This window comes from Eurytemora carolleeae, unplaced genomic scaffold (genome assembly GCF_000591075.1).
Source record: "Eurytemora carolleeae unplaced genomic scaffold, Eaff_2.0 scaffold148, whole genome shotgun sequence".
NCBI classification, from domain to species: Eukaryota; Metazoa; Arthropoda; class Copepoda; order Calanoida; family Temoridae; genus Eurytemora; species Eurytemora carolleeae.
Genome location: NW_019396061.1, coordinates 153430 through 167588, shown reverse-complemented (window position 1 = coordinate 167588; position 14159 = coordinate 153430). Strand labels below are relative to the sequence as shown.

Sequence of the window (14159 nt, the reverse complement as noted above, 5' to 3'; positions counted from 1 at the left end):
GAGTAGAATGAGTAGAATGGGTAGGATGAGTAGAATGGGTAGAATGAGTAGGATGGGTAGGATGAGTAGGATGAGTAGGATGAGTAGGATGAGTAGAATGGGTAGGATGAGAAGGATGGGTAAGATGAGAAGGATGGGTAGGATGAGTAGGATAAATAGTATTACAATTAATGATGGATAGAATGATCTAGAATGTAGATTTGTAAACTAATTACGAGAAGTTTGATCCTTTCATCCTAATTATGCATGAAATTACTAAACTGATGAATTACTAAAGAGGAAACTTATTTATCAAATACCCAACTCTACTGCACTCCATGTTTAACCAAGGGGGACGATGGGCGTTTTCTTAAACTTATCTAAAAATTAGTTAAGAGATTTCTTTAAAAACTAGAGAAAATTCCATACAAGTTATAACTCTACACAAAACAGTTCTTTACTTTCAAAGGAATTGAGTCTTTGGAAAAAAATCAAATATTTAAACCTCAATATCTTTAGAACTCGATGTTGTAAACCTTTGATATTTCAAACTCAGATTATTTGATCTAACAGAATTCATAGTTTGAAATATCTAAGGTCTGCAACATTTGGTTCCAAAGATATAGTGATTAGAAAATCAGAGTTTGTGGCAAAGACTCAAATCCTTTATCAAACTTTAATCTATCATTAATCAGTTTTTAGATATATCACATATGGCTTATTATACTTTTTGTATTTTAAACCATAAAATTTAAATGTTTCTTTGAATAATACTTAAATGAAAATTCAATGTCTTGAACCATTCTTCATCGCAGGCAACAGATGTGTGTATTTTAAGATCTTGAAATGAATGAATTTTATTTTGTTTTAAATTAAGTAGGTCATATGATACACAGTTTAGAAAATTTAAGTGGAGAAGATTTAATATTTTTCAATTCTCAATATTCATTCATTTATCTATATATATTCAAGGATCCTTCTATATTCCTCTTATACTCATCCTGGTTCTATACTTCAAGATATTTATTGCGCAGAAAACTAGGATTAGGAGAAGACGAACCATTCAGCAACAGAAACCTCAGGTTCAAAACATGAATATATTTTAATAAAATCAGTATTTTAAATATATTTGTATTTTCTTCTTTATTATAATCTCACGTCTCTTTGTTCTAAGTACTAATACATAATTTATTTAGATATTATATTTTTAAAAGCATGATTGGACATTTTTGATTTATACTAAGTTTTCGAATAACAACCAGAAAAAAACAGGATTGGAAACATTTTAGACCATGTAATATTTATCAAATTTCTATAAAATTAAAATCATTTTTAAAGTCAATTGGTGGATTTAGAAAACCACTTTACACTGCAGTCAAACTATCGATTAGTGTAACCTATGGAGATTGTTAAAGATATTGGGAAATGATTGAATTTAGTTTCTCAATACGAATATTAAATTCAGTTCCTCATCATTGATTCATTTAGTCTTACAATATAGGCCGGTTTGCCGCTACTTGTTGCTAAGAACAGAAAAGAAAGACGACATATCCTTGCAAATGTCAAGGTAAAGTTTTAATTTTAGATCAATCATAAATAAATTGATCAGTGTCCTGGATCAAGTATCCCTGGATCAAGTATCCCTGGATCTAGTATCCCTGGATTAAGTATCCCTGGATCAAGTATACCTGGATCAAGTATACCTGGATCAAGTATCCCTGAATCAAGTTTTCCTGGATCAAGTATTCCTTGACCAAATATCCCTGGATCAAGTATCCCTGGATCAAATATCCTGGATCAAGTATCCCTGGATCAAATATCCCCTGGATTTAGTATCCCTGGATCAAGTATCCCTGGATCAAATATCCCCTGGATCTAGTATCCCTGGATCAAGTATCCCTGGATCAAATATCCCCTGGATCAAGTAGTCCTGGTTCAAGTATCTCTGGATCAAGTAGTCCGTTCAAGTATCCATTGATCAAGTATACCTAGATCAAGTATCCCTAATCCTAAATTATAAGATTTTCCTGAAACCTTGCCTACAGTGTGAAACGATGATCCATGAATTATGTAAAGCGTGTATCTACACTGATTCAATATACTCCATTATATTTAATGTTTAATATCACTCATAAATCACAGAGTTTACTTTGCTGATATTTTCTCAATCTTGCAAAATTAGGAGAATGGATGATAGGATGTTTAGACATCATTGCATCTATTTCTTAGTCATTCATCCTATAGCAATTACAACAAATTATTGACTTAACCCTATGGGGGGGGGGAGGGAGGTTGCGCCCTTGTGTTTTTGTCCACATCACTTTAAAAGTTGACTTTTATAATTCTGAAAATCTATTTCTAATGCGTGAGGTACAACGTTACGGTAAGTGAGTTCAATAGAAAAATCTAAATTTAGACCCGTTCTCTATTATTTCCTTGGTTAGAACCAGATTTACTTGATACTTCGGTGATGCATTATTTTCCTAGCAAACTTTTATGCCTATTCACTGCTTTCATTGTGAATTTGATTCTTCTATAAATGGAAACATTTAAAATATATTTAATGTGTTGGGTGTAAGAACGTGGATTGTTTAGGAGAAGAACCTGAAGATGTACATGAAGAGTCGAAAGAACGGATCTCATGCTGATCTCTGCTCCGACAGTAAGCTTCTACCGGGAGGAAAAACCAAAGGTTTCTTCAATGGATCAAAGGTCGGAGCTGAGTTTGAGATGATGGATCAAGATATTCCCTTGCTGCCCCTCAGCTCAGGGAAGAAAACAACATCGTCTTCTGAGCTGGTACCAGTCAACACCAACGATTATGTTATGGTCAGATCTAACTCGGCAGACCCAGTAAAACTGGCAAAGCAGATAAACATGGAAAACCGTTCCAATTCTGCAGAGTTATTAAACTCTATTGACCATGTGAAATTTTCAGAGTTAGATATGACTCATGAAGGACATGAAGATCAAGTTACATCTCCGAAAGGTTTGTCCCCTGCTGAACCGAATCCTGGACTACAAATAAAATCATCAATTCAAATCAATTCTTCTCTACAGATCGATTTAACAGAACAGGCACATTCTGCAATACAAATAAATTCCGCAGAGCATTTCAATTCTGAAAAACAAATCAGTTATAAAAAGCAATTCAGTTCACAAGCAACGATCGTATCTAAAGAGAGAGAGAAATCTGTAGAGCACATATTTAACACAGAAGATTTTCAAAATGAAATTAGTCCAGACCATAACTTAAAGATAGATTCTGAAGAACATGAAGAGCAGCTGAATTCTACAGAACAGCTAAATTCTACAGAGCAGGATAATTCTACAGAACATCTAAATTCTGCAGAACAGGATAATTCTACGGAGCAGCTAAATTCTACAGAGCACCCAAATTCTACAGAGCAGCTTGGTTCTTTAGAGCAGCTAAATATCTCAGTGCCCCTAAATTATACAACTCCGGTCAATTTGGAGAAGTGTAATTCAGGAGATAAAGTAGAATCACCAAAGCAGCAAAATTGTATGATGCAACAAAAATTGTTTGAGAAGCCAAAATCCGAAGAGCAGGTAAATTCTGTGAGACTTTTAACTGTAGCTAAGCAGCTAAATTCTTGTGAGCATCTGAATTCCAAAGAGCAGTTAAATACTGGTTTACAATCTAATTCTATAAAAACACAAAACGTTTTGGAAAGATTGCGACGACCACAAAAACAAAATTCAGTGAAAAGTTTGATCCTGAAACTAAACTCGGAGGAGATTCAACCCCTGAGACTAAACCATCCTGGTCTATCCCTCCCCCCAGTTCCTCCCAGTGTTCATAACAGTACCCGGAGTGTAGGTTCAGGAAAGTCCTGGCGAAGAAAGACTGTTCCAAAATTTAAAGGTAAATCTAATATTTTGCCATTAAAGGGAGGGTTCGTGAAAATATTCGGATAAGGAGAAAATTGATAAAAACGACTCATGCCGAAGAACGTAGCTGCCAAACAAATTCAGAAAGTTGCAATATTCGACTTGGATCGTAAAACATCAAATTAGTTCCAAACAAATCATTTAGATTTTACAACCTATAGTCATCGCTTTTTCTTCAACGCATTTGTATATATAGTTGATATTTCATATTATTTTTTACTTTTATGATCTGAGAGTTACTTTTGAAAACATTCATTCGTGTTTCGAGGATTTTTAATAATGAAGACGACATTTTAATATTTTCCAGAAATGTACGAAAATCCAGCGCCAGCCGTAAAAACAAGTTGTAAGCGAAATATTAGTTTAATAGACAGAAGTAAGATAGAAGCAATCCCCATCGAATATTTTTCGACGTAAGCCTATACCCCCTTTCATTTTTCGCGAAGAATCCGTTTAAGTTTATTAAATTTTGAAACTGCATTTCTGAATGATAAAGATTCTTTTTGTAACAGTTAATATTGTAGTTTCATATTTGAATAATTTCTTTAAAGAAATATTTTACATTTCCCTTAAGAAATATCGCAGTTGTGAAGAATTAAAATTTTTTTTGAATATATCTTTAAAAATCCCAGAAAGATTTTATGAAAAGAAGATGGAATTAATGAAGAAATTATAAAATAGATTTCAGTTTTGCATAACCAAATTAAAATCTTTTATAATGAGTTCTGAAAAAGAACACAGTGGGTGAAATCAGAGTTTTTCCTTATTTTTCCTTTAGATGTTATATTTCTGTTGACCTTTCAGTTGTAGAGTTTGTGACCGCTTCCTGATTCACGCCGGTACCATTTTAATGCTTTAGTTGATCAAGGATAACAGAGTTATCCTTAGTTCTAACGCTTCACAATTGATGTAATTTTGTGATAAAGCCATGTTTTTTATTTGAAAGATTATTATTATTTTACTAAAGTAACAGTAACTAAATATTTCCACTCTCGACATAAAATATTCGGGATTATCGTAAAATATGTTGGTCATATGGAGTTTACACAGAATACAGGGCACACACAGGTTTCTCGGTATTATTTGCAAAGGAATTTAGTCTTTGCCACAAATTCTAATCACTATATTTTTGCAACCCATTGTGGTAGACCTTAAATATTTCAAACTATGAATTTTGTTTGATCATTTATATTTTTAAATATAAAAAGTTTACACCATCAGGTTGCAAAGATATAGGGATTCGAAAATTTGAGTTTGTGGCGAAGACTCAGTTTCTTTTTAAAACTATCTGTAATGAAGAATAAAGATTTGGAAAGATTCATGAAAGCTCGGATCCAAAGTTTGATGAATTTCATTTTTTACAATTTCACATTTTGTAATATTTTCAGGTATCCAGGGCGGGTTTAGGGTCGAGCCAGGAAGAACTAGAACAGTAAGTTTTATTATTGTGAATATTTTTAATATTTACGAAAACAAATTCAATGGAGGAGGGAAATCTTCAATTCTAACCAGCCAATGTTACACAAATATTTTTCCCATTCGGTTCAGCTGTTTAATTCGGTCCAGCTGTTTCATTCGGTTCCGTTGTTGCGACGTTTGTCGAATTACAGTGAGTAAGAAATGGATTTCTACAGCACATGACCGAGATGTCATTAAAGAACACTATACACTTGATCATGTACTTGATATTCCTATAAAAGGAAGTAAAAAGTTCTTTCATGAAAAAATAGGGTAATTTTTCGACTAGCTGACCAAATAAGGAACTCATGAAATATTAAAGGGATTGTAAGCTTAATTTCAAGTGACCTTCCATGCAAAGATGGCAATGCCTGATTCACAACGGTACCCTTAATACCGTGATTAATAATGATACGATATTGATATGATATACTGATAAGAATAAAAAATATATTTTTAAAAGTTTTTTGTCCTTTTTTCACTTAGTGGCGCAACTAGCACATTTGCAAAATTTAATTAAGAGGGGCTGTTTTTAGGATTTCGGTCAGTGTACTGCAGTAATCTGCAGTACACTGACCGAAGATATAGTAGGGTTTAACCGGTTTAGCAGAGAGTGAAACAAGGAAAATGTGTAATATATATATATCTAGATGAAAGAGCCATTGCACATTAACACAGGATCATTATTTTTTTTCAGGAATTGCTGCAGGAAAGTGCCAGCACCAGACCTTCACTGAATATGAAGTAAAATATTTTTTAATTTGATAATTACGTATTATTTTATAGAATACTATAGAATACTAAGCTATCAGGGCGATTCGCGCCCATCATCTAGTTAACTTTTGATTGTTGCTCAATCTTTTTCTCATCGATAAAACAATAATAACAATTTTGCTGATTTATATTTTTTTCGTGGATTTTCGTAAAATCTAAAATTTTTGGAACAACTTTTTTTTATGCGATGTATCCGTAAAACTTCCCTGAGCCCGCGACTTAAAAGCTTCAGCTCGAGTCGTAATTCCTTAAACCCAGCTTTAAGACTCAATCTTAGAACCAACTCTGACGACTCACGTGATTGACAGCTGCGAGATCTTATGCTCGACTTACGGAGTTAGGCCCAATGAAAATAAAGCCGACCTCGGTTGGTTTTAGTGGGTAATAATGCTCATTGCTCAATGTTGAGTTTTTTCTCATCAATGCAAAACCCGGAATGCGCCAATTCCAACCATGAAAATCCGCCAAATCAAATATTGAACCGGTTTTATGAATTCAACTCTTTGAAAAATCCAAAAGCCCAAGCTTTCCTGAATCTTTTAAATCACGGATCATTATATTATAGAATATTAGAATATTATAGAATAAAGATACTATTTACAGAGGACAATTAACGACATGCTTTACATCTCTTTATTTTCCCATTTTGCTCAATTATCTTAATTTCAAAAATAATAAATATCTACTTTGCATAGTTCAAAGGTTTATTTCCCCTTCCCCCTTCATCAAAGTAAATATTTTCACTGATAAACTTCTTTTTGAAACTGCAGAAAAGAAAGGTTTATAATAAAGTGTATATTTATGCGAGACACAGACAACCCCTGGGACCATGCATGATGCAGATGTAAAAAGATTTTTATGTATTTAAAAATCATGATTCTTTGATCTAGTGTTGTTTGAAGAAAAAAACGTCACTTGGGATTTTTTGTTCTAAAAATAGTTAAAAGATTGTTCTTAAAATTTGCAATTTTGTTATAATAAAATTAAGTGTCATTCATCATTTCAATTTTAAAGAATATTTTGGCTCTTTCGAATTTGCTAGAAATAGGTAATTTTGTTGGAATTTATTAATTTAAAAATATTTGATTTTATTTAACACTAATATTCGATTTCTTAAACGAACTCTCATGCCCCTGAAACAATATATAAATTTAATAATTTACAAAAAGAAATCAAATAAAATAAAGTTTTTCAAAATTATGAAAAAACGCAATTCATTGAAATAAATAAAGAAGATTTAAGTTGAAACCGGTTGGATAGGTTTTTAAAGGTATTTGATTTTCGATTCAAGCACATCTCGATTTCTTTGAATTCAGCAATATATAGATCAAATATTGAAACAAACATTTCAGTCCCTGAGTGGATTTAAACATACCCTAAGATCATGCAAAATGCTCAACCCCAATAACAAAAAATTTCGGTTCAGACGTTTCGATCGTTTTTAACTCTTGATTGACAGACAGACAAGTAAATATGCATATATATACTCCTGGGAATGTATTGAACCTGAATTTTGATTATAAATTATACCAGGTTTGCATTCTCAAAATACATTTACATAAAATAAACTTATAAATATGTAAATCAATTATATCTACCCTTTTTCATAAATTATTTAAGTTGTGTTTTTCCCTTATCAAATCTTTTATATTTTTAAATTGAAAAAAGATGGCTTATTGTAGTAATTTGAGTAATTGTAAATGTTTTATGTTTTCAATCATAACTTCTCTTATTGAAGAGCTAATATGATTTGATTTGTGAAGAACAACAATGTTTTGATTTTATCGTGTTTGTGTGTTAAATCAAAACTAGAGAAGCTCTCTAATGTCACAAAACTTTACAACCTGAAGGTTTGCACCTTTGACACTTCATATTTAGATTACTTGATCTTACAGCATTGATAGTTTGAAATATCAAAGGTTTACAACATTTAGGATGTAAAGATAAAAGTATTAGATTATCCTTTTAGTAAAAGATCTGGATAAAAGAAAAGATAATAATTACGGAAAAAATCCATGTATTCAGCAAATGACATAAAAACTAAGAATTATAAATTTTGTTAATTTTTGTTAAAAGCAGAGGCGGATACAGGATTTAAGTGAGGGGGGCAAGATTTTTTAGGAACAAAAAAATTCATAATTAGGAACAAAAAATTGCGCCGCAGGTGAAATTTTTTTTTGACTTAAAAGACTCAAAAAGAGTCAAAATTAATGACTAAAGACTAACAAACTAGATTTTTAACTTTTCACATATTCTAGTTTATTAAGACAGATATTTTTCCTGTTTACCACTAGGGTTTCTTTCCCTTAAGCATGCTATTGAGAAGCTATTCTGAAAATAGGAACAAAAAATTCCAAATTCAGGGGGGGCGAATGTCCCCCCGCCCCCCCCCTGTATCCGCCCTTGGTTAAAAGTGAAAATTTGAAGGAAGAACTATGTTAAAGTGGGCTACTAAATACAGAAAATAAAACAACTTTTCTAATCTTAAAATTACTTTCGTGATCATGTAAAATTCTGAATAAAGCCTGATAAATATATTATTCTAAAAATGTGAATATTTTAATATTTGTTTCAGAATGTTCCAAGAGGAAAAACAGAAAATATCCCTGGCGAAGGAAAACAATCATTTATTTCCTAAAATTTAAAGTTTCATAGTTTCATAGTTTAATAACACTAAAATTTCATCGCTTAAAGGGAATGTAAGCGTAATTTCAAGTGGCCCTCCATGTAAATAAAACATAAAAATAAATAAAAATGTGAAAAATAGCGTCGTTTTCCAAACTCGAAAAGTGTTTAATTCTGTGTCTCAATTGCTTCTTCTTGTAAGCAATAAATGCGCAAGTCACTTTCGCAAAGAAACCAAAAGTGAAGATATAAAAACTTTCATACCTGATCAGAAAAAGTTCAAGGGTACCGTTGTAAATCGGGCATTACCATCTTGGATTGTTATTTGAAATTACGCTTTCAATCCTGAAAAGCTCAAGCACTATCGTTTTTGAAACTTTCACCGTGAAACTTAATTTTATGAAGTTGTAAAGGTTATTTTGTAATATTTTTATTTAAAATGCAAACCATTAAAAATGAAGGTCTAGTTTTTGAAGATGTATTGCACCTCCATTTCTTTCCTATAGGGTCTTTTTAGGAGGGGCGCGAGAGCCCCCCCCCACTCCCACATAGCAAGGGGTAAACATGTGAGAAGTTTTACAAATACAAATTTGGTTGTTGAAATACATGAACTATAACTTAATTAAGATAAAAATGCTAAAAATGTGTAATCTCATACTTAAACAAAGCATGTATTTAGTTTCTTATTTTGTCATAGCAAACATTATCTTTTTTCTAACTTCTAAGATTTACGTAAGGTCTCTGGAAGGTCTAAGAAACTTGCACGTCTAAAAAAAAGATTAAAAACAATACTCAACAAGATCGACGGTTAAGTTTTATAAAAATGATACCTTGAATTTTGAAGTATTTATACCCGATAGAATGACGAAAAAGAATCCAGTTTTGAATATATTGGAAAAAAATAACTTTTTATAAAACTCTGATTGATTGATTGATTACAGGAGAAGAAAGCTGCACAAACCATGGGAGTGATTGTTGGAACCTTTATTGTCTGCTGGCTGCCGTTTTTTCTCATGTAAGTTTTCAAAATAAGTTCAGGCAATTAGATTGAAAGCGATATTATTTTTTTATATAAAGTATACACTTTGGTCAATTAACGACAAGTGATTTTTGTCCTAAAAACTTGTAAATATTTTTTTTATACATTTACAATAAATTAGAGACAAAGAAGATAATCCATGAATTATTAAACTGAACTATTATTTTGGATCATTTAACATTTTTAAACTAAATGTTGAAAAGTAAAAAAATTCTTTTGAAAAATACTTTTTATCGCTAAAGTTGCTTGTATCTGGTTTTTAAAGTCAGCAGTTCAAATATTACAGAAAATAGTTCATACTTTTAAAAATATACAGTGAGACCCAAAATACTGTGAACTCAACCCAAGGGTTCTAAACTTGTATATAGTACCGTAAAGTTCATTGCTCCCAGGCGGAGAAATAAAGCCTATCAATCCAATCCAAGAATAAAGCCAAATAATCTAGCTCAAGCCCAAGAGGATATGAAGCCCTTAGTATGTTTGCAGCCTGGGTAAAATAGCCTAGGCTAGACCCGCAATTATTTCAATCAGATCAGAAATAATTCAATTGAACTATTTATATACAGTTAAACCCTAAATAAGCCATACATCGAAATAATTCTTTAAATGTTGTATTCTTCACTTTCTGATAATGGAATGTTGCAGATATTTAGTTTTTAATTAAATGATTGTATGGAACTCTTTAAAACTGTTCCCACATATTCATGGCTTTTTATTTATTTTTGCAAATACTTAGATTTAAGTAAAATGGTAAAAAACCCATTGAAAAATTGTCAAGATGGCATTTGATAAATTCTTTCGATGTATGGCTCATTTAAGGTTCAACTGTATTACAACCTATATATGTCGAATTCAATTCGATGCATCGGTATATAGTTGATATTTTATAATATCTCTTATTTTTTTTGTACACGCTTTACTTTAAATGACGATTATTTGGCAGCTAGTGGTTCCACGTGGGAGAGACACATTTCGACAACAAAAATCGTTGTTTTAAGTACATCGTACATTAAAAAAATTAACTTTATAGGAATTCATCGAATTTTATTCGACTTTTACAGGTTATAATATCTGAATAATTAATTTCAAATTCAATTGAATTATTTCCGATCTGATTAAAATATTGCAACTTCGTGAATTTGTATGGGCCCTACGTTCTTCGGTATGAGAATTTTTTAACCCTTTTCTTCTTATAGACGCTACAGATAGAAGTAATAGTAGCGGCGATAGCCATCGAATTCAGTTCGACGTTAGTCTTTCATTTTTCGCGAACGAACCCTTTAAAAGTCAGAAAAATTATAATTTCTCTTCCTTAATTCTTAATCAAATAAAGGGCTAATGGTTATCATTGTAAATTGGGCATGTGACACTTCAAATTCCAGGTCACTTTACGCCGACAGTCCCTTTTAATCTAGTTCTTTTGTTTTACGCTCCAAGGTTAGGTGCTTACTGCGATAAATTTGAATGTGATGAATATTGATATTGTGCAACTTTTATGAAAAACGAAATTGAGTTTTTGAGAATAAAAATTCTTTTTAACAATAATTATTAGTCACAAACATTTCCAATTTTCAAATTAATATTGGTTCCTTGCGGGAAAAGTTTTTTGATATATTGTAAAACATTACTTTAGAATTTGTTGGTCCTTCAAAAACGATATTAACATTAGGTTTCTATACTTTGCTTGTCTGTTTGTTTACGTTTGTAACCGATAAACGTCAAAACGGCTGAACCAAACAAACTGAGTATCATAAAAAACTATTAAAAAACTCTTTGTTGATTAGGAAGATTTGTTTTAGAATAATTTAAGAATTTGATATGAATATATCGGATTATATATATATATGAATCCAATGATACTGGTGGAGAGTGGTGGAGGGGAGGAGAAAGTGAAGGTAGAGAGCGGGATCTAAAAAGATATTATTTTCTGAGAAAAAGTTAATAAAACAACAAAATACATAAAGTTGGATTACTCTTTACAACCCTCTCCTCAGCCATCCTTATTTTTTGTCCCATAGATAAAAAGATTTCAAAGTTCTTGTAAAGTGTAAATTTATCTCAGTTTTTCTATTAAATACACTTTTCACACTCCCCCCCCCTCTAATCTGAGCAGAGAAGATTTAAACTAAAAACCTTTTACAAACTTTCATTTCATTTTCAGTTGAAACAGTTTTCAGTTTTCATGCTTTACGATCTTTTATCTCTCCATTCTTTTTTAAACTATAAAATTAGAAAAACTTTTTTCATTTAAAAGTTTGTCATTTGTCAGTAATCAGAAATCTTAAAAAAGTATTCTAAAATTATTAAAGTTTACAAGTTCGCATAAAACAATGATTAATTACCCAAACTGTACAATACAATTTTTTTAAAAAAATTTAAATTTTTTTTCATTTGTTAACACCGGCCTCTTAAGCTAGTAATTAATAAAATAAAAACATTCCGCTTCCATCAGACAATTTTGCAATATAAAAATACAAACAAATATAAAATAAAACATGTTTTTGGTTTAAATAAATGATTCCTGGCTAGCGAAGTTTGATTTTTTAAAGTTTTGTATCATTGAGGTTAACCCATTTTTAAAGGTTTCCAGGAACAAAATTTAACGAAGAGGTTGCTGAACTGATTATCGCCGGTTCAAATTTGAATCAGAGATTCAAATCATTCCTGGGACCGAATTTAATAAATTTGAACTGCCTACCGCGATTTAAATTTGAATAACCGATACAAATCCTTCCTGATTCTTTAACTTTGTATCGGTGTTTCAAATTTGAACCGGTCGTTGGTCAGCTCAGCGACGTAGCTCAAATTTATTAAATTCGGTCCAGAGCTGGGAACTTTAGAATGGATAACCTTTAATCCCAACTACTTAATCCGAATATCCACTGTGGAAACTTTCAATTTTAAACCTTAATCCACTCTTTTTCTCTCTCTTTGGATATCCGTACATTATTTTCTTCAAAGTGAGTGCAGGAATATAGTTTGTAAATTGTTTTGACCAAAGACAGCCTTGAAAATAAATTTTATCCCATAAGAGAAATCCTTAATTTCTAACAAATAAAGCATTTGTCGTCGGCCATTTTGTAAATTAATCGGTGAAGAAAAGTATTCAATAATACGATTGAGATTCTTTTTTTGATTGAGATTGGCAAAAAGAGAGGATTAAGCATTAATCCTGATATCCACCATTCTAAAGTTCCTAGCTCAGGTCAAACAAATTTTATGTAAGACTGTTAGACCGTTTATGTTCCCAGCACAAAATATGATAAAAATTATCTCAATTATTATTTACTTACTTATTTATTTGTTTGTTTAGGTGATCAGTTTTGTAACATGGTTAGGATATCTCAACTCTACTCTCAACCCTGTTATCTACACCATCTTTAATCCTTACTTTAGAAAAGCGTTCAGCAATTTGTTGACATGTACTCAATGAGTGGATGTAAGCACTGTATTATAGTCGTCATTTTTGATTTAGAACAAAAAAGTTCCAAACCTGTCACCTAGGTGTTTCAGTATGCAAGTTATTATATAATTACTCTCCTCTTACTCCTGGTCATTATATATTTGCAACCTGATGGCATAACCTTTGCTATTTGAAACTATCCATTTTACTAGATTTAAACCATTAGGCTGCAAAGATATAAGAATTAAAAAATTAGAGTTACCAAAAGAAATAAGTTCCTTTAAAGATTTTGCCATTAATAAATTCAAACCTTGGCAAGCTATCATAGCAAACCTTGGCAAGCTATCATAGCAAACCTTGGTAAGCTATCATAGCAAACCTTGGTAAGCTATCATAACAAACCTTGGTAAGCTATTATAACAAACCTTGGTAAGCTATCATAGCAAACCTTGGCAAGCTATCATAGCAAACCATGGTAAGCTATCATAACAAACCTTGGTAAGCTATCATAGCAAACCTTGGTAAGCTATCATAGCAAACCTTGGCAAGCTATCATAGCAAACCTTGGCAAGCTATCATAGCAAACCTTGGCAAGCTATCATAGCAAACCTTAGCAAGCTATCATAGCAAACCTTTGGAAGATATCATAGCAAAACATTTTATGAAAAAGTTTTGAATTCCATGTCGGTAAAAATTATGAATTTTCTGACCTCTCCTTTATTATTTTATGCATTGAATGAAACCTTTGAAAAAACTGAAATGAATGAAAAGTTATAAAGAACTTTAATCTCTAAAGCAGACGCTGTTATTAATTTACGAAAACCAAATTTTAAAGAGAAACAAGAAAAATCTATTTGTCTAAATGTAATCTCTTCTTTTATATTCTTCAGCTGTGTGATTACAAAAAGTGCATTTTTTAATGCAAAAAATCTATTGTTACTTTTCATTGTGAATATTGACTGTAATTTC

The 14159-nt window shown here is 31.5% G+C and overlaps 1 protein-coding gene across 1 annotated transcript in view; it reads left to right on the top strand.

Moving 5' to 3' along the window:
* LOC111708872 (tyramine receptor tyra-2) overlaps positions 1-9767 on the top strand; it is a 30104-nt gene extending 20337 nt beyond the window's left edge. Inside the window, exons 10-16 of the mRNA XM_023482378.1 lie at positions 952-1061; positions 1481-1546; positions 2575-3865; positions 5280-5323; positions 6047-6093; positions 8699-8738; positions 9690-9767. Coding sequence (XP_023338146.1) covers positions 952-1061; positions 1481-1546; positions 2575-3865; positions 5280-5323; positions 6047-6093; positions 8699-8738; positions 9690-9767 — 1676 coding nt within the window. The remainder of the gene's footprint in view (positions 1-951; positions 1062-1480; positions 1547-2574; positions 3866-5279; positions 5324-6046; positions 6094-8698; positions 8739-9689) is intronic.
* The last annotated feature ends 4392 nt before the right edge of the window (positions 9768-14159 follow it).